Source organism: Balaenoptera acutorostrata, chromosome 2 (genome assembly GCF_949987535.1).
Source record: "Balaenoptera acutorostrata chromosome 2, mBalAcu1.1, whole genome shotgun sequence".
Classification (NCBI taxonomy): domain Eukaryota; kingdom Metazoa; phylum Chordata; class Mammalia; order Artiodactyla; family Balaenopteridae; genus Balaenoptera; species Balaenoptera acutorostrata.
The window spans coordinates 172,544,758-172,569,693 of NC_080065.1; the positions used below are offsets into that span (position 1 = coordinate 172,544,758).

At 48.1% G+C, this 24,936-nt stretch overlaps 1 protein-coding gene and 1 non-coding gene across 4 annotated transcripts in view; one reads left to right on the forward strand and one right to left on the reverse strand.

Annotated features, from left to right (window-relative positions):
• The window catches only part of SUGP1 (SURP and G-patch domain containing 1), a 29,631-nt gene that overhangs the window by 2,409 nt on the left and 2,286 nt on the right, over window positions 1-24,936 (forward strand). Inside the window, exons 3-10 of one of the 3 annotated variants that reach the window (XM_007195424.2) lie at window positions 3,363-3,463; window positions 4,472-4,672; window positions 6,693-6,816; window positions 7,148-7,248; window positions 8,210-8,333; window positions 16,311-16,666; window positions 23,656-23,762; window positions 24,611-24,788. In XM_007195424.2, coding sequence (XP_007195486.1) covers window positions 3,363-3,463; window positions 4,472-4,672; window positions 6,693-6,816; window positions 7,148-7,248; window positions 8,210-8,333; window positions 16,311-16,666; window positions 23,656-23,762; window positions 24,611-24,788 — 1,292 coding nt within the window. Of the gene's footprint in view, window positions 1-3,362; window positions 3,464-4,471; window positions 4,673-6,496; window positions 6,817-7,147; window positions 7,249-8,209; window positions 8,334-16,310; window positions 16,667-23,655; window positions 23,763-24,610; window positions 24,789-24,936 lie in introns of those variants that run through there. The other 2 variants (XM_007195425.2, XM_028162198.2) reach the window with 2 other exon arrangements.
• TRNAK-CUU (transfer RNA lysine (anticodon CUU)) lies at window positions 13,750-13,822 on the reverse strand. Its single transcript has one exon. It is a non-coding gene; the product is annotated as a tRNA-Lys (tRNA).

A 24,936-nucleotide genomic window follows, 5' to 3' on the forward strand; every position in this document is an offset into this window, starting at 1 on the left:
GAAGGGAGGCGAGCCCCTGTGTGTCAGGCAGCTCAAGCTGCTGCACCAAAGGGGCTGTTTCTGAGCCAGGAGAGAGGGTTTCCTCCTGACTGTCCTGAGAAACTCTGAGGGCACCCAAGAGATTTGAGCAGGGGTGGTGTGATCATGAGGGCACCCAAAAGTTTTGAGCAGGGGTGGTGTGATCAGGGTGACAAGATCCAAGAATTTCAGGCTGCAGATTGAGAGAGACAAGCCCCTTCCTCTGCGGTCTGAAGTGTGGAGCATGTTAGCCCTCCACTAGGGCTCTGTTCCAGCTCCCACCTTTTCTAAGAGTCCGTGGCTTCTCCTTGAGGGCGGTACTTAGACTTTATTCTTGTTGGAACCTCCAGGGTGTTCAGGAACATGGGGACTAGATGTTGAGTGATCTGTGGGTGGGCTTGTGGGCTGTCACCCCTGGGGTTATGGAAGGACTTGCACAAAGATGGGAAAGGCCTGTAGGACTGCTTCCAAGAGGACCCCCTGGAGGCTGCTGGATCTCAGCGCCAGGATCAGGCAGCCAAAAAGGAACATCAGGTGGGTGGGTGCAGAGTACAGGTAGCTTTGAAAATAAGGTTGTTTTCTCCATTGTAAAAGCTTAGAACACCTTAGAATTTCGTGCTGCAGAAATAAGAAACATTCAGGTTGCCTCAAGAGAACCATTTTGATATATTCCCTTCCCATGTCATTGCTTTGTTTCACTAAATTGTGGTCAATTTCATATGTTGCTTTCCCACCCCCCCCCCCACTTTTTAAAGGAAAAGCTTCCCCCCAACCCGTGCGTTACAACTCTTTAGAACCGTCACAGTTTTAAAGTTTTATTTATTCATATTAAGATATGACTTACATGCCATAAAATTGACTTTTAAAACTATACAATCTAGTGATTTTCAGTATATTCATAGCATTGTGCAACTACTATCACTAATTCCAGAACATTTTGTCACTCCAGAAAGAAACCCCATGCCCATTAGCAATCACTCCCCATTCCCTCTTCCCTCAGCCCCTGACAACGACTAATCTACTTTCTGTCTGTGTGGATTTACCTGTTCTAGATATTTCATGTAATATGCGGCCTTTTGTGTCTGGCTCTTTTCACTGGACATGATGTTTTCAAGGTTCATCACTTTGTAGCATGTGTCAGTACTTCATTCCTTTTTTTGTTGGCTGAATAATATTCCATTGTGTGGATGGACCATGTTTTGTTTATCTGTTCATCAAAAGCCATCATTTAACAGCTGTGTGATAACCCTTGCCATTTTTTTAATAGATTTTATTTATTTATTTATTTATTTATTTATCTATTGGCTGCGTTGGGTCTTCCGTGGCTGTGCGTGGGCTCTCTCTAGTTGCCGAGGGCTTCTCATTGCAGTGGCTTCTCTTGTTGCGGAGCATAGGCTCCAGGCGCGCAGGCTTCAGTAGTTGTGGCACACGGGCTTCAGTAGTTGTGGCTCGCGGGCTCCAGAGCGCAGGCTCAGTAGTTGTGGCGCATGGGCTTCGTTGCTCCATGGCATGTGGGATCTTCCCAGACCAGGGCTCGAACCCATGACCCCTGCATTGGCAAGCGGATTCATAACCACTGCGCCACCAGGAAAGCCCCTGCCGTTTGTTATGGGTGGTTTTCAAGTGGGATTCGTGTGCTGACATGCTGTTGACCTGAAGTGTTTTTGGGGGGGGGTTTTTTGGCCACACCGTGTGGCTTGGGGGGTCTTAGTTCCCTGACCAGGGATTGAACCCGGGCCCTTGGCAGTGAAAGTGCGGAGTCCTAACCTCTGGACCACCAGGGAATTCTCCCCCGAAGTATTTTCTTGTCCTTCATTGTCCCTGCCTTCTTTCTGTCCCTCCTGAGGGAGGTGCACACAGCATGAGGACAGGGCCAGGGTCACTAGAAGGCCCTGCTTGTTTAATGCCAAGGCTGGTTATCAGCAGAACTTTCTCTTTCATATAAAATAACTTTTACTGCCTTCTCTCTCTCTTTTGTTTTTTAACTTTAAAGATAATTCATATATGTGGTAGAAAACCTGGGAAGTAGAGGAGAAGAAAATGAGGAAGAAATAAAATCAGTTGTAACCCTGCAACCCAGAGGCAAGTGCTGGTTGCATTTTGATGGATTTTTGTAACAATTTTTCAGTCAAATATATTTTTACATAAGTAGGAGCACCCTGTGGATACTGTTTTACATCGTGCCTTTTTGTTTTTCATTGAACGTTGTGCTTGGTTGCTTTATTTATAACACTTCAACTTTTCAGGGCCACTCCATCTGCCTTATGGATGTCTCGTAATTTATTTAACCAGTGCCCCTTGTTGACTACTTAGGTTTTTTTCCACTTTTACTTCATTAGAACGGATTTCTAGGAGGATTAAACTTTACTTTAAAGGAAAAAGTTCCGACCTGTGGGCTCCCTGAGCTTTTCCAGTTATTGGGTGTGTCTGTATGATGGACGTGCCCCTAAAAGCAGCACATACGAGGAGTTTCTGAGGTTAGAGCAAGATAGTATGCTGTAGGAAAAGATGAAAGAAGTAGAATATATGCTATGATCACAGCCTTATTTCCTCTATTTCTAATCTAAGGGGCAAATCAAAGAAGTATATCAAAGTATTAATTGTGGCTCTTGTGAGGTGAGGAGACTTTTTTAGGGTTTTCTCCTTGCTTTCTGTATTTCTGTTTTTTTCCACGTTCCCATTTGCTCATAATGAGCCTCTATCACTTTTATGATAAGGAAAAATGAATTTGAATTAAACACTTAGGCCCCTGGGTTTGCTTTTGTGTTCGTTGAAAATAAATTTTTCTTTTTTTCAAAATAAAACATACTCTTTTCAAAAAGAGAAAGTAATAAAAATATAAAATTCCCCTATGATTCTCCCACCAAGAAATTGCTTTGGGTATTTTCCTCTGCACATGTGAAACCCACAGAAGCGCTGGCTGACCCAGGCATGGAACTGCGGTCACACGCAGGTACAGACACAGGCCCTGCCTTTGAGAACTCTACAGTCTAGCTGGGAAAACAGACGTAAGAATCAGTGATAGCCCAGATGATTTGGTAACAATAAGTACGGCAGGTGCTTCTGAGCCATCTTCTTGGGGAGGCCCTTTGGACCTGGAAGGTCAACATGCGGGTAGAGAGAACACCAGCACAGATAGGATTGCTTTCACTAGAACAAGATTGTTCCATCTTACTACTCTGAAGACTGCTCTGTGCACTCAGTTGTTCCCTGGCATCTTTGGGGGCCTGTTTTGGGTCCCCTTAGGTGAGAACACAAGGGTGGGGGTGGGACTGAGGCCGACAAGGCGTGCTCCCTCCCCTCTTCTCAAGGCTTACCCTGTCTGTCCTCTGTCTCGGGTCTAGAATTGCAAACGCACACAACTCTAATGTTTCCAACAAGTTTGCCAACGACGGCAGCTTCTTGCAGCAGTTTCTGAAGTTGCAGAAGGCACAGACCAGCACAGGTGAGTGCAGTGCCCCCTGTCCCATCTCACCTCCTCCTAGAGCTCCCCCTGCTGGCTTTCTCTCCCAAGGGTCCCTCAGCACCTCAGAAATGGCAGGTCCCACCTTAGACTTGTTCCTCTCACCCCTCGTTCATTGAGCGTTCTCATTCTACTCATCCTCACACTAAACGCCCAAGGGGAGAGTGCAGACCTTGCCTTCTAGATGCTTACCCCCAAGAAGTGGAGACAAAGAAGCCAGGTTTCGATCCAGGGGGTAGGGGCCAGGAGTAAGCATGCCCCAGGGTTGTGGGACTGAGGCTTGAGTTAGAGCGGCAGCCCAGGTGCAAGGAACAGGACCCTCTTCGGGCGGGGGTGCTTGGCCCACAGGAGCCCCATGGGGCATGCCAGGTGTGAGAATCACCACCTGTGGGAAGCCCACCTGTATCTGTGGTTGTGCAGTTTATCAGTCTCATTTTTACTGTAAGAAAGTTACTGGTGAAACAGCTGACCTTCAACCTTTGTCAGGTTTCCCAGGTAACAGTGAAGACAGTTAACCCAAGGCCAAGTTTGCCCACAGAGAGGGAGGAAGGGCTATATGAGCTCTTCACTGCAGGGTCTCATGCCATGAGTTGTGTTTGAAAAGTCCCAAATAGACTGGCTCCAGCCCGCTACTGACAACCAGAGGGAGTGGGTGTAAGCTGGACGTGGGGATTCAGGTCTTATCCGGAAGAGCTGCAGCATCCCTAGTCTGTGGATATAGGCATCAGAGGCACCTACTGCCAGAGTTGCCACCTGCAGAGTTCCGGGCTGGGTGACCACAATAGGTTCTTCTCTGAGCCTCAGCGGTCCTCATCTGTAAAATGGGGGTGGCGTCCTCCCTGAGTGCTTCTCATCACCCACTGCCTGCCAGTGCTGTGCTAGAAGTTAAGAACCCAGCCACCTGGGGCTCGGGGCATGCAGGTTAGGCAGGAAGATGAGGAAACCTGCACCACAGACCTCGAGTGTGGGTATCCTTCCTTGTATCCCAAGATGCCCCCCCGAGTGCGCCCGCTGCCCCGCCGCGCGTGCTCCCTCGCACCGGGAAGAGGCCCCCCCTCATCAGTAGCCCGCCGGGCCAGATGAAGAACTACGTGCACGCCAAGCAGCTGCCCGTGGCCAGCCGCCCGAGTGTCTTTCAGTCTCCTGACGAGGACGAGGAGGAGGACTATGAGCAGTGGCTGGAGATCAAAGGTGAGGTGCGGGGCTGCTGCCCTCCTCCCACGGCTGCTGCTCAGCCCCGCAGGCAGGGCCCGTGGCCACCGGGGACGCACAGCCGGGGGTGAGGGGTGCTCCAGGCTGAGCCAAGGGTCTGGGTGGGGCCCTTCAGGATGAGGGAGGGGAAGGAAAGGGTGGGGAGCAGAGCATGGGGAGCATGGAGGGGCTGCAGAGTGTGGGCTTCATCCTGGGAGCTGTGGGACCCATTGTCCACTTGTGTGGGGGCTGGCCTCCCGGGGGGCGGGGGCGTTCTCAGGAGAGCCTTCACTTGTGCCCTCCTCATCCAATACTAGAAGAGGAGCTCCTCAGTGCAGGTACTTGTCTCCACGAGTTTGGGCCAGAGGTATGAGCGTGCGGGTTGGAGGGTGTGCTCTCCTGCCCAGGGAAGGACAGTCATTGGCCTTGGGTGAGCCAGTTCCAGCCCCATGGTGGAGGAGGGTGGAGGAGGGTGGTGATGGTGGCACTCCTAGTGCGTCCAGCTGTGTCCATATTCAGAACGAGACTTCGGTGCTGTGTGGAGAACGAGCTATGTGAAGTCCTGGCCCTGGGCCACCTCTGCTCCAGGATGGCTAGCACGGTCATGTCTCCCTGACAGGACAGACTGAAGTGACCATATAATCATGCCATGACAGCCTCTAGGCCTCTTGTTCTGGATGAGGGTGCCGGCTTCAGGCCGTGCATCTAAACAGATCGGTGGCCAACCTCGAACCTTGGAGCATTAGTCAGAATGGAATCAGTGAGTGTGGTGTTTCCTCAGAGAGGGGCCCTGGCAGTTCAATGGTACCCTGCTGGGAACTGCCACTTTATGAGGGTCAGTGGGTGTCTCAAGGCCCTTGAGGCTTTTATGGCCTGCTGTTGATAGAACCTCAGAAAAGCACCTGTGCTTGTAAAGTGACCAGGTCAGGGTCGTTGCCAGGCATGTGGGAGGGGGGTGAGGCTTAGGGAAAAGGTAGACACAGAATGTCTCTGAGACCTCTTATAGGTCCTCCTTAGGCCACATGTTGTACCCCCCCTACCGCGAGCTTCCTGGCAGTACAAGCAACAAGGGGAATAAGAGTGGCCACAGGCTCAGTGTCTGGCCCCATTGCCAGGAGGAGCAAACATTCCTAAGCACTGACCGACATCAAGAAATTTCTTCTGGGAGTTTTCATATGAGGGATGTGAGCTGTATGGTGGCTGACAGTCTCAGAAACAGGCCAGCAGTAAATACAAAAGCAAGTTCCATGTGGCTCAAAGTGGAGGCTAATACAAAAATATATTTTTTAGTGGTGTTCACTGAAAGTGCTCTGAGGTAACAATTAAGCCCGTTGCAATGAGTGTCCCTAGCTCCCAGATGTTGGTCTGGAAACACATGTTCTCACTCACGGAAACGAGGACTTCTTGGAGAAATGGCTGGCTCTAGGTCTGGGCAGGAAGCGTCTGAGATGATCCTGAAGTGCCCTGTCCCAGCAGATATCGAGGAGGCCATCAGAGACTGGGGTCATGTCCAAAGGCCTCAGGAGCCAGCTTGAAGAGGCTCCACTGGCCACAGAGGGGGTGATTGAGCTTCTGTGATGATATTAATTGTGTTGGATTGAAACCCACTGATGTCTTTAAATCAGAGTTTGTAATGATATTTTAAAAAAAGAATTTGTCTTTGAAGGATGAAAGGGAATTGATTTATTGTACTGAACACTGGTAAAGAAAGGAATTGAGCATTCCACAAAAGGAGGGGGAGGCTGGCTATGTTTTCCAACATCTCCCTGCCAGCCTGGGGACTGGCTTGGCCTTTGGGAGGCTCACACACTTTTCTCCCTCCAGCATGTCTCGCAAAGGCTGTCTAGACCGACTCACCCCTCATCATGGTGCTTTGTGCATGGACCCGGGACGCCCGACAACCTCCCGCATTTCACCCTCTTCTCCCCCGACCCCTCTGTCCTTGTGGTCCGTAGAGAGAGTGTGCCTGTTGACTGTGGGGTGTGTGAGTTGAACCCCAGTACTGACAGCCTCCTTAAAGTTTCACCCCCAGAGGGAGCCGAGACTCGGAAAGTGATAGAGAAATTGGCCCGCTTTGTGGCAGAAGGAGGCCCCGAGTTAGAAAAAGTAGCTATGGAGAACTACAAGGATAACCCAGCATTTTCGTAAGTATTTCTGGGAGGGGAAGGCCACTGCTGCTTAATGTTCTTGCCACATGTTAGTACATGCAAATGTTCTTATAAAACCCTGGTGGTGACTGAAGCTGGCCGGGGCTGGGTGCTTCCTTGCGTGGGGCAGATACTGTTCTGAGAGCTTTCTAATTCACACCAGAGGTAGCAAGGGGCCCGAGTGTGGTGTGGAGACTTATTTTTGGGCCCCATCAAGGTGTCTCTGCTCACCAGCTTGCTTTTGCACAGTATGTCTTCAGAAGCTGCATGGGTCCACCCATCCCCGTTGCTCATTTTCCACTCTTTGTTTTACAAAACTCCTCTCCAGGTTTTTGCATGATAAGAATAGCAGGGAATTCCTCTACTACAGAAAGAAGGTGGCTGAGATAAGAAAGGAAGCACAGAAGTTGCAGGCAGCCTCTCAGAAAGGTAGGTGGCTGAAGGGGGTGGGAGGTTCTAGGGAGGCGTGTGGACAAACCACGCCCCAGGTGGAATCGGGGTTCCTTTCCTGGAACCTGTCATGGCGTGGGGTGGCGTTGACAGTGCAGGTCTGTGCCCTCCCAGGGAGCTGCGGTCATGCTGGGACCAGCACTGCCCTCCCTGCCGGTGCTCTGAGGAGTGGGGAAATCTAAGGGTCAAGGTAAAGGTCAAGGTGTCCAGGAGCTCAGCCCTGTGCATGTAAAGGGGGCACAGGAGAGGAACACTTGCCCCTTGGTTCATGGTCATTTTCACAAGTGCTAATGAGCACCTGCTGCATGCTGGGCACTGAGGACAGCTAGAGACAAATGCAGTGACTGACGCTTGTCAAGGGGGTCCAGGAGACAAAAACGGTCAGCTGGTGGGATGAGTGTCAGGGGAGGGTGAGATGCTGCCTGGTCTCCAGCTGTAATGAAGTGAAACCCCAGCCAGGTGCTGGTGGGCAGCAGGGGGATTGATGTTTAAGCCAAATGTGGGCCACAGACGTCGGTTCATCATGTCTGTCACTTGCAATCCCTTGCCCTGACCTTCTTCCCAGGAGAGGTGGGCCAGGCCCATCCCCCGCATGTGACCTGGGGGGACAGCTGCCAGCAGAAAGGCTGAGGTGGGGATTCCCATCTCTCCTCCAGCCTGGACCCAGACTGTCCCTCACATTCTGTTCCCACGTCCCAGTGTGTGTCCAAAACCCCCAGACATATGGGGTGGGAAGGGGTCGGGTGTGGGGGGCAGAGGCTCAAGATGTATTATTATATTAATTCAGGTGTTTGGTTCCAGTGCAGTAATCTGATTCCCATTTGCCTGTTTTTCTTTGTATTGTTCCTAAAATAAACCCCTCTTGTTGCCCGGGGTTCTTAGCAGAAATTAGGCTGTTGGGTGTGGTGAGTTGAGCTCAGTACTGACAGCCTGCTTAAAGTTTCACCCCCAGAGGACGAAGAGGTCAAGAACCTCGCAGAAAAGTTGGCCAGGTTCATAGCGGATGGGGGTCCCGAGGTGGAAACCATTGCCCTCCAGAACAACCGCGAGAACCAGGCATTCAGGTAAGCAGGGGAAGGGGGAACCCACTGGAGAGGTAACCTCTCACCCTAGTCACAGCTCCCCCGCTGAGAAAACGGGCTTGGTGTGGTATTGAGACGTGCTAGGGTCCCATGGCAAGAAGTTGGCAGGGCCAGGACTCAGGTCCAGGAGTTTCTGACCACAGAGTTTAGCCCTGCCACCCCATAGGCATTCCCCAAGTGCACATTGGTGCCCTGAATCATCTCTGAGGCAGGTGTGTGGGGATCTTTGGGGCCTTGTGTTTTCCAGGTGCCTCATGGAGAAAGTCTCTAGCACTTGCCTTGCTCCCTTGTAACAGAATAGGTCAGGCTCTCGAGCAGAAACTCACAGAATCGTTGTTCACTGTTTGCATCCTGAGGGTCTCATCTTTACGACAAGGGAAATGGCAGGAAAGCAGGGAATGTGATACCTCAGGCTCTGGGGAGGGGGAACCCACAGCCTGTGTGCAGGTTCCACAGAGTGGGTGGGACAAGCATCTCGGCCTCCCTGCTGTCCCCAGCCACGAAGTCACACACCACTCCCTCAGGCTGGGTCTGTGCTCCCCCGGCTCTGTCATTCGTTGGGTGGGTTCAGCCCCAGCTCTTTGTGGGGGAAGGCTGATGGGGGGGCCCGGATGTTGGGGTGTGGGTGGGTTGGTCACTGCTGCAGGGCGGGGACCTGCAGAGGTTTGTGAGGTGGACGTTGAACCTGTTGTGGAGGTGATGCACCCATGAGGACACTTTTGGCCACGAGTAACACAAGTCCCCACTCACTCAGTGAGGAGATGCGATGGCGCTTTTAACGAAAGTGCTGGAGCAGCAGCCATCTGGGCTGGTTGATTCTGCAGCTCTAGACACCATCAGGGACTCAGGAAGAAAGAAGAAGGTGTGGATGCTGGGCAGGCGGCCAGTCGCATCTACTACATGTGAGCCAGCGTGAGCTAGACACGGAGCAAAGTGAAGGGCGTCTGGAGGGACTGCCACGCAGGAGTGAAGCGACAGAGATGGCGGGCGCTGTGCCACCTTGGCGGGGGAGCAGGGTGAGCGTTGACGCAGTGCAGATGGGCCTTGGAGCTGGGCCAGGCTGGGTCCCAGAGGGCTCAGGTGTCCACTGAGAGCCTTTGGAGGGTCTGCGTAGGGAGTGACAGGGTCAGCTGTTCTTCCAGGATCATCTGGCCACGGTTGTGGAGGGTGGTCAGACACACCAGGTTGAGGCACATGGGGGCAGAAGGGAACCATCGGGTGGGGCCGGGGGTGGAGAAGGGCTGCTGAGGGTTTCAGGTGTCCCTGTGTCTGGTACCTGGGCAGCTAGGAGCTTTCATGGGGGCTGTTGGGTGTTTGGGTCTAGAGTTCAGGAGACCCAGGATCTCCTCACAATGTAGTGATGTCGGCCACCATACCCGGACCAGTGTTAACAGTGTTACGGTCTAAGTCACTACGTCTTTTTTTTTTTTTCTTCGTTTACCTAAGTAAGTTTATTTAAACAGGAAACTTAATGTACTGTCACTCAGCGTTACAAGAGCTGACAAAAAATCTATCGCAGGCAAAGTGGGCGAGGTAATGGAATTCTGTACAAAACCCCCAGCGCAGGTGGCTCTCCCTGGTCACAGGGGTCCAGGGCTCAGCAGCTCCAGCTGAGCCTTTTCCCTGGGGTCAAAGCGAAGAGACATTATCACCACAAGCGACTCCAGGCCCTCCCTGCAGCAGTTGCGCCTTGTGGGGGCATTACTGGCAGGCATCCAGCTTGTTGGGTGTGGCTTTGATGGAGGCTAGAGGGTGACTGCCACGGATGAGGACAGAGCCTGGGGGTGTCTGGCAGAGAAGTAGCTGAAGGTGACCAGCGTGGTCTGGGGGAGTTCATTTCAACACCAGAGCTGAACTACAGTTGGCACTCCACACATTGGGGAAATAGTAAATGAGGGAGGATCAGGCGTCTGGGCCTGGGCAAAGCATGCAGGTTCATACCAAGCAGACTGTTTCATCTTCGCATGGGGTCAGGTACGAGGCCGCTCCTCTCACCCCCAAATCTAACAGCCACCCTGTGTTCCTACCGCTCTAGGCCCTTCTCTTCTGATTTCCCAGTAGCTATGAGTTTTGGGAAACAATTGTAATAGCTGTGCTCATCTGTAAAGAAGCTGGAAATACCTGGCCCTTTGACCAGTCATTCTGCTTCTGAGATGCCATCCCCAGAAATAATGTTATATATATAGTACTGTCATAGTCTTGAAAAATTAGTAACACAATGAAAGTCCAGCCCCAGTGGGCTAAACTCCTATAACTGCATCTCCCCAGTGGAATCGTGGCCATCGGAAGGCAAGTTGTTGAAGGTGGTAGCAGCCAGCACACCTCAAGCCACGTGTGACTCTAACACATCACCCGGGCGAACCATGTTGTTCTTTACAACAACCTGGCGTGTTGGCCTTTAACAGGTGAGCAAGGCAAGGAGGCCAGTTGGTGGAGATGCCTTCACCACCATGCTACACTGCATTCTAACAGGAAAGCCTTATGTTGTCGGGTTAAGAAATTCTTAAAATATCAGGATGCGGAAAATAGAATCACAGCTCTGTTCAAATAAATCTGCAGTGGAAAAAGTCTGGAAGGAAAAGACACCAAAGTGGTAACTTTGGTTAACCCTGTGCGTGGGATTACACCAGTCAGAGGCAGTCTTTGTTGTAGAATCCCCTGCACCTGTGCCCGGGGCCCATAGTGAGCTGTTATGCTCCTCGCAGACAGGCATACCCATGGGGGGCTCTTGGGTGCTGCCTCTCAGAGCATCTCGGAGGAGAATCAGCATGGATCAGCAGCTGAGGCCAGGAAGAGGCAAGCTTGTGAGCTTAGAGGAGACCCACCCCGTTAGGAGCTGCCCCCCTGCCCCAGTGGGCGAATTCCCCAGTCTGCTTTTCTCAGAGGAACCAAATCACTTTAAATCCATGTCCTGGTTGCTACGAGTCTTTTTTAAATTCAGCCATCTGCTCCCTTCCCTCTTTGAACGACTTCTTGCTTTCGTCTCTTGATTTTTTTTTAAGATGTTATTTTTTGAGCAGTTTTAGGTTCGCAGCAGAATTGAGGGGAAGGTACAGAGACTTCCCATGTGCCCCCTTCCCCGACACATGCAGAGCCTCCCCCATTATCAACATCCCCCACCAGAATAGTATATTTGTTAAAATTGATGAACCTATGTTGACACATCATGATCACCCAAAGTCTATAGTTAGGGTTCACTCTTGGTGTTGTGTATTCTATGGGTTTGGACAAATGCGTAATGACATGTATCCATCATTATGATATCATGCAGAGTATTCTCACTGCCCTAATATTCCCTGTGTTCTGCCTGTTCACCCCTTTTTCCTCCCTAACCCCTGGCAACCACGTAGTTTTGCCTTTTCCAGAATGTCATATAATTGGAATCATAGTATGTTGCCTTTTCGGATTGGCTTCCTTCACTTAGTAATACGTATTTAGGGTTGCTCTGAGTCTTTTTTTGGCTTGATAGCTCACTTCTTTTTAGCACTTAATAATTTTCCATTGTCTGGATATACCGCAGTTTATTTACCCATTCACCTCCTGCAGGACATCTTGGTCGCTCCCAAGTTTTGGCAATTATGAACAAAGTTGTTATAAACGTCAGTGTGCAGGGTTTTTGTGTGGACATAAATTTTCAACTCTTTTCTACCAAGAAGTGTGATTGCTGGATTGTATGGTATATTTAGTTTTGTAAGAAACAACTTAACTGTCTTCCAGAATGGCTTGTACCATTTGCATTCCCCGCAGCAATGAATGAGAGTTTCAGTAGCTCCATGTCAACATTTGATGTTGTCAGTGTTTTGGATTTTGGCCGTTCTTATAGATGTATAGTGATATTCATTGTTTTGATTTGCATTTTCCTGATGACATGATGGGAAGTATATTTTCATAATGCTTATTTGCCATCTGTAAATCTTTGGTGAGGTGTGTGTTAAGGTCATTGGCCCATTTTTTAATTGGCTTGTTTTTTTATTGTTGGGTGTTAAGAGTTCTTTGTATATTTTGGGGTTTTTTATTTTTTTTTGTTTTTTTCTGGCTGTGTTGGGTCTTCATTGCTGTGCGTGGGCTTTCTGTAGTTGCGGTGAGCAGGGGCTACTCTTCGTTGCGGTATGTGGGCTTCTCATTGCAGTGGCTTCTCTTGCTGCAGGGCATGGGCTCTAAGCATGCGGGCTTCAGTAGTTGCAGTGCATGGGCTCAGTAGTTGTGGCGCACGGGCTTAGTTGCTCCGTGGCATGTGGGATCTTCCCGGACCAGGGATCAAACCCGTGTCCCCTGCATTGGCAGGCGGATTCTTAACCACTGCACCACCAGGGAAGTCCCCTTTGTATATTTTGGATACCAGTCTTTATCAGATGTGTCTTTTGCAAATATTTCTCCCAGTCTGTGGCTTTTTCTTCTCATTCTCTTGACATTGTCCTTTGCAGAGCAGAAGTTTTTCATTTTAATGAAGTCCAGCTTATCAGTTGCTTTCATGGATCATGCCTTTGGTGTTGTATCTAAAAAGTTATTGCCATACCCAAGGTTACATAGGTATTCTTCTATGTTTTATAGTTTTATGTTTTATGTTTAGGTCAGTGATACATTTTTAGTTAATTTTTGTGGAGTTTATGAGGTCTGTTTCTAGATTCTTTGTTGTTGTTTTTTTTTTTTTTTTTGCATGTGAATGTCCAGTTTCAGCACCATTTGTTGAAAAGACTGTCTTTGCTCCATTGTATTGCTTTTGCTCCTTTGTCAAAGAACAGACCATATGTATGTGGATCTGTTTCTGGGCTCTTTATTCTGTTCTGTTGACCTCTTTGTCCATTCTTTCACTAATACCCCACTGCCTTGATTACTGTAGCTTTACAGTAAGTCCCAAAGTCAGGTAGTGTCAGTCCTCCACCTTTGTTCTTCTTCTTCAGTATTGTGTTGGCTATTGTGGGTTGTTTGTCTCTTTATATAAGCTCTAGAATGAGTTTGTCAGTATCCACAGAATAAATGATTTTGACTGGAATTGTGTTGAATCTAGAAATCAAGTTGGGAATAACTGACATCTTGACAACATTGTGTCTTCCTATCTGTGAACATGGACTAGTTCTTCATTTATTTAGTTCTTCTTTGAATTCATTCATCAGAGGTTTTTTAGTTTTCCTCATATAGATCTTGTACATATTTTGTTACACTTTACCTAAGTGTTTCATATGGGGGAATGCTAATGTAAATGGTATTGTGTTTTTAGTTTCAAGTTCCACTTGTTCATTGCTGGTATATAGGAGAGTGATTGACTTCTGTATTTTAACCTTGTATCCTGCAACCTTGCTATAATAGCTTATTAAGTTCCAGGGTTTTTTGGTCTATTCTTTCATCTGTGTTTTTTATTTTTATCTTTTGTCGCACCGCATGGCTTGCAGGATCTTAGTTCCCCAATCAGGGATTGAACCTGGGCTCTCAGCAGTAAGAGTGCAGAGTCCTAACCACTGGACCACCAGGGAATTCCTTCATCTGTTTTTTCTATGTAGACGATCATGTTATATTTCTTCCTTCTCAGTATATCTTCTACTTCCTTTTCTCATTTTATTTCATTAGCTAGAACTTCCAGAATGATGATGAAAAGCATTGGGGAGGTGGGATATTCTTGGCTTGTTTCTGTTGTTAGTGGAAAAGCTTGAGGTTTCTCATCATTAAGTATGATGTTAGCTGTAGATTCTTTGTAGATATTCTTTATCAAGTGGAGGAAGTTCCCCTGTACTCCTAGTTTACTGAGAGTTTTTCTCATGAATGGGTATTAGATTTTATTAAATGCTTTTTCCACAGCGATTGATATGATCATGTGATTTTTCTTTTTTAGCCTGTTGACCTGATGGATTACATTACTTGATTTTCTTTTTTTTTTAAATTTATTTTATTTTATTCATCTGTTTAGTTTTTGGCCGCATAGGATCTTCGCTGCTGCACGCGGGCTTTCTTTAGTTGCGGCGAGCAGGGGCTACTCTTTGTTGCAGTTCGCGGGCTTCTCATTGCAGTGGCTGCTCTTGTTGTGGAGCACGGGCTCTAGGCATGCGAGCTTCAGTAGTTGTGGCACACGGGCTTCAGTAGTTGTGGCTCGCGGGCTCTAGAGTGCAGGCTCAGTAGTTGTGGTGTACGGGCTTAATTGCTCCGCGGCATGTGGGATCTTCCCGGACCAGGGGTCGAAACCGTGTTCCCCCGCATTGGCAGGCGGATTCTTAACCACTGCGCCACCAGGGAAGCCCACATTACTTGATTTTCAAATGTTGAACCAGTCTTGCCTGCCTAGAATGAATCCCACTTGGTTGTGGTGTCTATTCTTCTTATACATTAGTGGATTAGGTTTGCTAATATTTTGTTGAGGATTTTTACATCTGTGTTCATGAGAGATGTTGGTCTATAGTTTTCTTTTCTTGTAATGTTTTTGTCTGGTTTTGGTATGAGGGTAACTGAGTAAGTTAGGAAGTATTCTCTCTGCTTCTGTCCTCTGAAAGGGATTGTACAGAATTGGTTTAATTTCTTCCCTAAATGTTTGGTGAAATTCACCAGTGAACTTTTGGAAGGTTATTAATTACTGATTCAATTTCTTTAATAAAAATAGGCCTGTTCAGATTGTCTAGTTCTTCTTGTGTGAGTTTTGGCAGATTGTACCTTTCAAAGAATTGGCCCATTTCATCTGGGTTATCAAATTTGTGGGCATAGAGTTGTTCATAGTAATCTGTAGTAATTTTAATGTCCGTGGGATCTGTAGTGATGGCCCCTCTTTCTTTTCTGTTGTTAGTAATTTGTGTCCTCTCTCTTTTTTTCTTAGCTTGGCTAGAGGCTTAGCGATTTTGTTGATCTTTGTTTTTTTTAACTTTTGCAAATGTTCCACACTGGGTTTTCTGAAGGGTGTGCATGCTTGTACCATGACCCAGGAATACAAAGAAGATGACACAGTCTCCCCATCCCTCCATCCCACCCTAGGATGTTAGCGGGATTGGGAGTCCTCCCATCCCTCTCCCATCTCTGACGTAGACATGTAGAAATAGTATGTGGATTTATTTTCTGCTAACTTCCTTTTATACAAAAGGAATTTACAGCATCCTTGAGCCTGCATTTTGCTTTTGTAGTACAGCATTGTGCCGTGACTGTCTTTCCAGGTTCATGAGTGCAAGTCTAACCCTGTCTCGTCAAGGGCTTTGTAATCTCTGCTGTGCACAGGTTTTGGTATGTGGAACTGGGCTGTGTCTCTTCCCTCTGGTGTGAACTCTAGAAGTAGGACTGTTGGCTCAGTACATGCATAGTCTGAGAGATGCTGGGCAGGTGCAGAAGGAGCTGCAGCCTCTGCCGGCTCTGAACCCAGCACCTCCTGCTCTGCACTTGGGGACCAACAGCTACCAGCAAGGCTGTTAGTGAGCTCCCTGTCTGTTCCGACGTTTAGTGTCTTTGTTTTGTCTCTGTTCACTGTTGATGCCTCTCAAGGATGCATCAGAAAGCAGCACAAATATGCCCAGCTGTCAGGTTTGGGACAAACCCTGCCCTTTTTGGCACCAGGTGTCTCTCGCAACTCAGGATTTCTTGGTTTGTAGGCACCGGTGCACTCATCTAGGACAGCAAGGGAAGAAGCCTGGCAGAGCCTGGGGAAGGTCTGAGAGAGCCCGCACCTTTTCTTTCGAAGCAGGGGATCAATGATATTGTGACGGGCATCCAATAAAGATGGGGTAGGGGCTTGGAGTGGCCCTCAGCTCACAGGAACAGCATCATGACAACCTGTGGGCATGTCACACTGTTCCTCAAGTTTGGGCCACCAGCACCAGCAGCCACTGAGGCCTGGCAGGGCAGGGGTCACGATAGAGACCCCCATCTTGACATGACCCTGAAGTGACCTAGCTGACCCCAGTATGCCTACACAAGGCCCAAGCTTCTTCTGCCCTAAATCAGGGGTAGGGGGCTGAGGCCCAATGACGGTGTGCCCCCCACTCTCTTTTGCAGCTTTCTGTATGAACCCAACAGCCAAGGGTACAAGTACTACCGCCAGAAGCTGGAGGAGTTCCGGAAAGCCAAGGCTGGTCCCACGGGCACCCCCACGGCACCTGACCTCGGACTGAAGCGCAGATCTCCTCCTGAGACCCCGTTGGGGTCCATGCCCACCGCCACTGCCTGCCCTACCTCATCTGCCCCCTTGCCCAACGTCAACCCATCTTCAGCTGCCCCAGGGAAGCCGGCCACCACAGCCAACATGAAGAGGAAGCGAAAGAGCCGGTGGGGTCCTGAAGAGGACAAGGTGGAGCTCCCACCTGCCGAGCTGGTGCAGAGGGACGTGGATGCTTCTCCCTCGCCTCTGTCAGGTGGGCCGACCCCCTCCCTCGGCCTGTTGGGGAGGGTCTGGCATCTTTCACTGAGCGTAATGTTTTCAAGGTTCATCTGTGTTGAAGCACATGTCAGAATTTCATTTATTTCCACAGCTGAATAGAATTCCAGTGTACGGATAGACAACATTTTGTTTATCCATTCATCAGTTGTTTAGAAGCTTGGGTTATTTTCACTTTTTGGCGATTGTCAATAGTGCTGCTGTGAACATTGGCCTACAAGTACTATTCGGATCCCTGATTTTGATTCTTTTTTGTATATATCTAGGAGTGGAATCACTGGGTCTTACGGTAATTCTGTTTAACTTATTGAGGAATTGCCAAACTGTGTTCTGCAGCAGCTGCACCATTTTACATTCCCATCAGCAGTGCACAAGGGTTCCAGTTTCTTCTCATTCTCGCCTTATTATATAACTATTCTAATAAGTGTAAAGTGAAATCACAGTGTAGTTTTTTTTTTTTTAATTTTATTTATTTATTTATTTTTGGCTGTGTTGGGTCTTTGTTTCTGTGCGAGGGCTTTCTCTAGTTGCGGCAAGTGGGGGCCACTCTTCATCGCGGTGCGCGGGCCTCTCACTATCGTGGCCTCTCTTGTTGCGGAGCACAGGCTCCAGACGCGCAGGCTCAGTAGTTGTGGCTCACGGGCCTAGTTGCTCCGCGGCATGTGAGATCTTCCCAAACCAGGGCTCGAACCCATGTCCCCTGCATTAGCAGGCAGATTCTCAACCACTGCGCCACCAGGGAAGCCCCCACAGTGTAGTTTTGATTTGTATTTCCCTAATGACTAATGGTGTTGAGCATCTTTTCATGTGTTATTGGTCAGTGTATAGTTTACTTGGAGAAATGTCTATTTTAGTCATTTGCCCATTTTTTAATTGGGTTGTTTGTCTTTTTGTTATTGAGTTGTAGGAGTTCTTTATATGTTTTAGATATTAACCCCCATTCAGATACATGATTTGCAAAAATTTTCTCTAGTTTTATGGGCTGTATTTTCATCCTCTTGATGTCCTTTGATACACAGAAGTTTTAAATTTTAATGAAGTGCAATTTATTTTTTCTTTTGTTGCCTATGATTTTGGTCTTAAGAAACCATAGCCACATCCAAAGTCTTGAAGATATGCCCCTATGTTTTCGTCTAAGAGTTTTATAGTTTTAGCTCTTAAATTGAATTAATTTTTATATATGTTATAAGGTTATGAAGGGTCCAACTTCATTTCTTTGCATGTGGAGATGCAATTTTCCCAGCACCATTTTTTTTTTTTTTCCCAGCACCATTTGTTGAAGAGACTATTGTTTTTTCTCCATTGAATGGTCTCTTGACACCCTTGTCAGAAATCCCATAGATGTAGAAGTTTATTTTGGGGCTCTCTGCTCTATTACACTGGTTTATATATCTATCCTTATGCCAGTAGCACACTGTTTTGATTACTGTAGCTCTGTGGGAAATTTTGAAATCGGGAGTGTCAGTCTTCCAACTTTGTTCCTCTTTTTCACGCTTTGGCAATTCGAGGTCCTTTGAATTTTTGTATGAATTTTCAGATGGGCTATTCCATTTCTGCAGAAAACATTGTTGGGATTTGTTAGGGATTGTATTAACCGGTAGATTGCTTTGAGAGGTATTGACATGTTAACAACATTTAAGTCTTCCAATCTGAGAACATGGGATAGCTTTCCATTTACTTAGGTTTTCTTTAATTTCTTTCAGTGTGTTTTGTCTTTCTGTTGTACAAGTCTTGTACCTCTGTTAAGTTTATTCCTAAGTGATTTACTCTTTATGATGCTGTTGCAAATGGATTTGTTTTTTTTAATTTCCTTTTTGGATTATTTGTTGTTAGTATAAGAAATACAACTGATTTTTTGTGTGTTGATTATGTATTTTTTATTTTTTGCTAAATTCATTTATTAGGGTAACAGTCTTTAGGGTTTTCTACACATAAGATCATGTCATCTGCAGATAAGGATAGTTTTACTTCTTCCTTTCCAATTTGGATGCCTCTTACTTCTTTTTCTTGCCTAATTGCTCTGGCTAGGATTTGCAGTACTGTGCTGAACAGGAATGGTGAAAGCAGGCATCCCTGCCTTGTTCCGGATCTTAGGGGGAAAGCTTTTGTTCTTTCACCATTGAGTATGATGTTGTTTTATGTTTTTAATAGATGGCCTTTGTCATGTTGAAGAAGTTCCCTTCTGTTCCTAGTTTATTGAGTGTTTTTATCATGAAAGAGTGTTAGATTTTGTCAAGTGCTTTTTCTACATCAATTGAAATGATCATGTGGGTTTTTCCCTTCATTCTATTAATGTGGAGTATTACATTGATTGATTGATTGATTGATTGATTGATTGATTGATTGATTTTTGGCTGTGCTGGGTCTTCGGTTCGTGCGAGGGCTTTCTCTAGTTGCGGCAAGTGGGGGCCACTCTTCATCGCGGTGCGGGGACCGCTCTTCATCGCGGTGCGCGGGCCTTTCACTATCGCGGCCCCTCCCGTTGCGGGGCACAGGCTCCAGACGCGCAGGCTCAGCAGCTGTGGCTCACGGGCCCAGCTGCTCCGTGGCATGTGGGATCTTCCCAGACCAGGGCTCGAACCCGTGTCTCCTGCATTAGCAGGCAGATTCTCAACCACTGCGCCACCAGGGAAGCCCCGCATTGATTGATTTTTGTATGATGAAACCACCCTTTCATTCCTGGAATAAATCCCCCTCCGTTGTAGTAAATAATTAGTTTACTAATTATTTACATGCTGATGGATTTGGTTTGCTACTATTTTGTTGCAAATTTCTGTCTGCATTTATACTCATAAGGATTATTGGTCTGTAGTTTTCTTATATTGTCTTTGTCTGCTTTTGGTATCAGGATAATGCTGACCTCATAGAGTGAGTTAGGAAGTGTGTCCTACTTTAACTTTTTGGAAGAATTTGAGAAGAATTGGTGTTAACTCTTCTTTTAAATCTTGGGTAGAATTTACCAGTGAATTTATCTGGTTCTGGGCTTTTCTTTGGGGGGGTGAGGGGGGAGAGCCGATTATTGATTCAGTCCCCTTACTTGTTATAGGTCTATTCAAGTTTTCTGTTACTTCTTGAGTTAGTTTTGGTAGTTTGTGCTGTTCTATGTGATCCAGTTTGTGCCATTCTGAGTATTGTGATAAAATCTTGTGCTGTCCGCTCCACCCTGCCTGGGATGTGAATCATCCCTTTGTCCAGCATATCCCACCCATTAGTCACCAGTAGTCACTCGGTTATCAGATTGACTGTCATGGTATTGCAGTGCTTATGTTCAAATAACCCATATATTACTATTTTACTTAATAATGGCCTCACAGCACAGAGTAGTGATGCTGGCAATTTAGACATGCCACAGAGAAGCCGTCAAGTATTTCCTTTAAGTGAAAGGGTAAAAGTTCTTGACTTAAGCTGAGGTCTCCAAGATCTACAGTAAGAACAAATCATCTATCCATGAAATTGTGAAGAAGGAAAAAGAAGTTTGTGCTAGTTTTGCTGTCATACCTCAAACTGCGAAAGTTATGGCCACAGTGTGTGCTAAGTACTTAGTTAAAATGGAAAAGGCATTACATTTGTGATAAGATATTTTGAGAGGGAGAGAAAAACCACATTCACATAATTTTTATTATAGTATATTGTTATAACTGTTCTATTTTATTGTTAGCTAGTGTCATTAATTTCTTACTGTGCCTAATTTATAAATTAAACTTTGTCATACGTATGTATATATAGTATACATGGGGTTCAGTACTGTGGGTGGTTTCAGGCATCTACTGGGGGGATCTTGGAATGTATCCCCTGCAGGTAAAGTGGACTGCTGTATCCCCCTGTTGTTTTAGTAGTTGAGTCTTTTCTCTTTTTTTCTTAGGCAGTCTAACTAAAGATTTGTCCATTTCGTTGGTCTTTTCAAGAAACCAACTTTTGATTTCATTGATTTTTCTCTCGTATTTTGTATTTCCTGTTTCTTTTATCTCCATTCTAATCTTTATTTCCTTCATTCTGCTAGCTCTGGAATTAGTTTGCTCTTCTTTTTCTGGTTCCTTAAGATGTACAGTTAGGTATTGATCAGAGGTCTTTATTTATCTATCTATCTTTATTTATTTATTTATGGCTGCATTGGGTCTTTGTTGCTGCACGCGGGCTTTCTTTAGTTGCGGCAAGCTGGGGCTACTCTTTGTTGCGGTGCGCGGGCTTCTCATTGTGGTGGCTTCTCTTGTTCCAGACCTCGGGCTCTAGGCACGCGGGCTTCAGTAGTTGTGGCACACGGCCTCAGTAGTTGTGGCATGCAGGCTCTAGAGCACAGGCTCAGTAGTTGTGGTGCACGGGCTTAGTTGCTCCGCAGCATGTGGGGTCTTCCCAGACCAGGGCTTGAACCAGTGTCCCCTGCATTGGCAGGCGGATCCTTAACCACTGCACTACCAGGGAAGCCCTATCTTCTTTTTTAACATGAGCATCTACAGCTATACATTTCCCTCTTGGCACTGCTTTTGCTACACCCCATAAGTTTTGGTGTGTGTTGTGCTTTTGTGTTCATTCATCTCTAAGCATTTTCTGATCTCTTGTGATTTCTTCTTTGACCCATTTGTTGTTTAGGAGTGTGTTTAATTTCCACGTTTGTGAATTTTCCAGTTTTCCTTCTATTGCTGATTTCTGGCTTTATTCCATTGTGATCAGAAAAGATACCTGGTATGATTTGTCTTTTAAAATTTATTAAAATTTGTTTTGTAGCCTAACAAATGATCTATCCTGGAGAATGTTCCATGTGTACTTGAGAATACAGTGTATTCTGGTGTTGTTGGATTGCATATTCTATAGATATCTATTAGGTCTGGTTGGTTTATAGTGTTGTTCAGTCCTCTATATCCTTATTGATTTTCTGTTTAGATGTTCTGTCCATTATTTAAAATAGGTACTGAAATCTCTAACAATTACTATGGAACTGTTTATTTCTCCCTTCAGTTTTGTCAATTTTTGCTTCATTTATGTTGGGGCTCTGTTGTCAAGTCTGTATATATATTTAATTGTCATATCTTCTTTCTATATCAAATCTTTGTAAATATATAACATCCTTCTTTGTCTCTCATAAGCTTTTTTGATTTAAAGTATATTTTGTCTGATACTAGTATGGCTAGTGCAGCTCTGTCTTGGTTACTATTTGCTTGACATTTCTTTTTCCTTCCTTTGACTTTCAACCTATTTGTGTCTTTGTATCTAAAGTAAGTCTCTTCTAGACAACATATAGATAGTCCTGTTTTCTCCCTTAAGCTTTAAAGTACTTGGATTCAGTTTTGTCATAGAAAGCTCAGGAAACGCACAGTGATAAGAACAATAATTGATACAGTCAGTTTTGCACAGTGATCTGCAGCTTCTCCCTCCTTGACAGCAGTTTCAGGGACAGCCAACGTGTGGCCTCATTTCTCATTTTCTACCACAAAACCATAAGGTTGGGGGTCTGTTGTCATCCCGTTTTGCAGATGATGTTGGTGACTGATAATTGGCCGTCTCATGCCGTCTGTCTGACTCCCTCACCACGCAGCCTGCACCAGGGGCAGAACCCTCTCAACCTCCCTCACCCCTGACTTCACTGGAGCTGGACACACAGGCACAAAGAAGAGTCATATATGCCCTGGCGCCAAAACCCACATTTGCCACACAAGGATGGGCTGAGGGGGAAGGCGTCTCACCCAGGTCACAGGGCTGGCCTGGCCTGTTGGCCCTGCCCGCCCAGCTCTGAGAGTGGTCTCTGGCTGAATGCCTCCCTTGGCCAAAGAGAAAAGCTACTGACTGAAAAGTGTGGTACTCCCTGGGGCTCTAGATAGCACCTCTACCCAGGGTTGAGGGTGCCTAGGGTCGGATTGCTGCTCAAGTGCCAAACCTGGTGCCCACTGTAAAGGAGGGTGCTCAGATGTGAGGGCTCTTCTGACGCATGCACACCCCACCTCTGAGATCATGTCCGCAAGGTCCAGCCCCAGCTCCCAGGTCCTTCATATTCTAGGGGACAAGTACAGGCTCTGAAGTCTCAGGTTCAGATTCAAGCCCCACTGGTCCACATTGTCCCCAGGGGAGCGTGGGCAGCCCCCACCTGCCTGCTCACTGGTGAAGTCGCCCAAGGAGGAAAGGGACTGTGGGTGTGATCCAGGCACACCGCAGGCTGCTCAGACCTTGGCTCCCTTGCTCTCTCCATGGGGCTCTCCAACATCTATCAGAGCCCCCATAGACCGAGGAGGGATTGGTGTGCAGTCTTAGGGCCCAGGAGCACCTGCGGGTGGTTCTTGCAGGCGACGACCCGGTCCCGTTGAGCTGGGAAGACCTGGCTCTTTCCATCCTCCCAGAGGGGCCTCTGCACCCCTTTCTGCCTGGCTTCTTCCCCAGGAAGCCACCACCTGAGGGGTGGTTGTTTCCACCACCCAGATGGGGCCATTGCAGCATCTTGATGTGAGTTAGCGTTGCAGGCTCCAGCCAAGCTCCAAAGGTGATGCCAGCTTAAATGTCAGTTGCTTTAAAGATGGTTGGCTGCTTCCCCAGAAGGAGCTAACAGAACCACGCAGCTGAGTCTTATGCCAGACTCCAAACCTGTGTGTCTACATAAGGTATCTGTTCACCGTAGGGCTTACTTCCAAGAGCCTGTGTGCAAGCATCTCTGGCTTTGCAGATTCCCTGCCTGTCACCCATTAGCTGTGTGACCTTGAGTGAGGCCCCAGACCTCTTGAGTTTTGGTGTCAGCATTTGCAGTGTGGAGTCATAGAGCCTGCCTGGAGCAGTCATTTGGGGATGGAACTGAGTACACACGATAGAGCGGATCAAAGCCCCCCGAGGTCATCAAGTGACATGCATGCTAACTGTTCCGACTTCAGTGTCCTGCCACATGGGCCAGGTGCCTCAGGTGTCGTCAACACATGGACTCCGCCTGGGACACAGATGCATGGCTAAGCCCACGTGTCTGTTGCTGACCAGCCTGTGTCTTGTTTCTAGTTCAGGACCTCAAGGGTCTAGGCTACGAGAAGGGGAAGCCCGTGGGTCTGGTGGGTGTCACAGAGCTTTCAGACGCCCAGAAGAAGCAGCTGAAGGAGCAGCAGGAGGTAAGGCCCTGGGGGGCAGGGCAAGCAGGCTCCAAGGGGCTGGTGGAGTATCGTCTCCCACCCTGCCCTGTGGTGCAGTGGTCACGGTGTATTCTTTCTGAGCCTCCCTGTGCCAGGTGAATCCCACAGTCAGGGGAGAGGCTCTTGGGCAGGTGGGTCCCCCATCAATGGCAAGCCACCCCCTGAGGGCCCTCCCAAGCCCACAGTTGGGCCCAGAGCCCAGGCCTTCTCATGCTGCCTGGGCAGCCTTCTCAGCTGGTGCTCCACAGCTACTTCCCACTGCGCTCGTGGGCTGGTCCTGACTGGAGAGTCTCCATTTAAGTTTTCCTTACCGTTCCCTGCAGCACTCAGTACAGGATAAGCCTGTCTGGCACTGGGTGCCCTGAACAATGTGACAGCTGTTCAGTTGGTGTTGGGCAGTTTGGGAGTGAGGGCTGGCTCAGCAGGGAGCTCTGTGGCCAGGATATGGACAGCTGGGACAGCTTACCTGGGCCACCTCCTCCAGGCTGGCGGCCCCATCACATCACCCTCGACCCTCCCAGCGGTCAGGAGCCCACGTCGCCCTCATTTGGTCCACAGTGATGGTGCCCAGGATATTCCAGATTCCAGGCCGGGCTCTGGGTGAAACAGAGAGAGGTCCTCCCTGCTCAAAGTAGAGATTCAGGGGACCCAGGGCATGTCCTGACACAGGACTCAGTGCCTTCCTGAACACTTGCTCTGAGCCCTGCTCTTGTGCCTGCTCCAGGGAGGGGGGAAAAGGGGTGCCCAACATGCACAGGGGAGGCGAGGGGGCTAGCTTCCTGCACGTACGGTGCACGGCCTTGCTCACTGGCGTGTGCTGCCCACAGATGCAGCAGATGTACGACATGATCATGCAGCACAAGCGAGCGATGCAGGACATGCAGCTGCTGTGGGAGAAGGCACTGCAGCAGCACCAGCATGGCTACGACAGCGACGAGGAGGTGGACAGCGAGCTGGGCACCTGGGAGCACCAGCTGCGGCGCATGGAGATGGACAAGACTCGGGGTGGGCCGAGGAGCGAGTCACAGGGGCGGGGTGGGGGGGTGCCCTTTTCTTCAGGGTGCTGTGGGCTCAGGAGGCCCACTCACCGGCCCAGGAAGTGCCTGGAGACACCACATTGGGGTCTTAAGCCACCTATCCAGCCTGTAAGGCC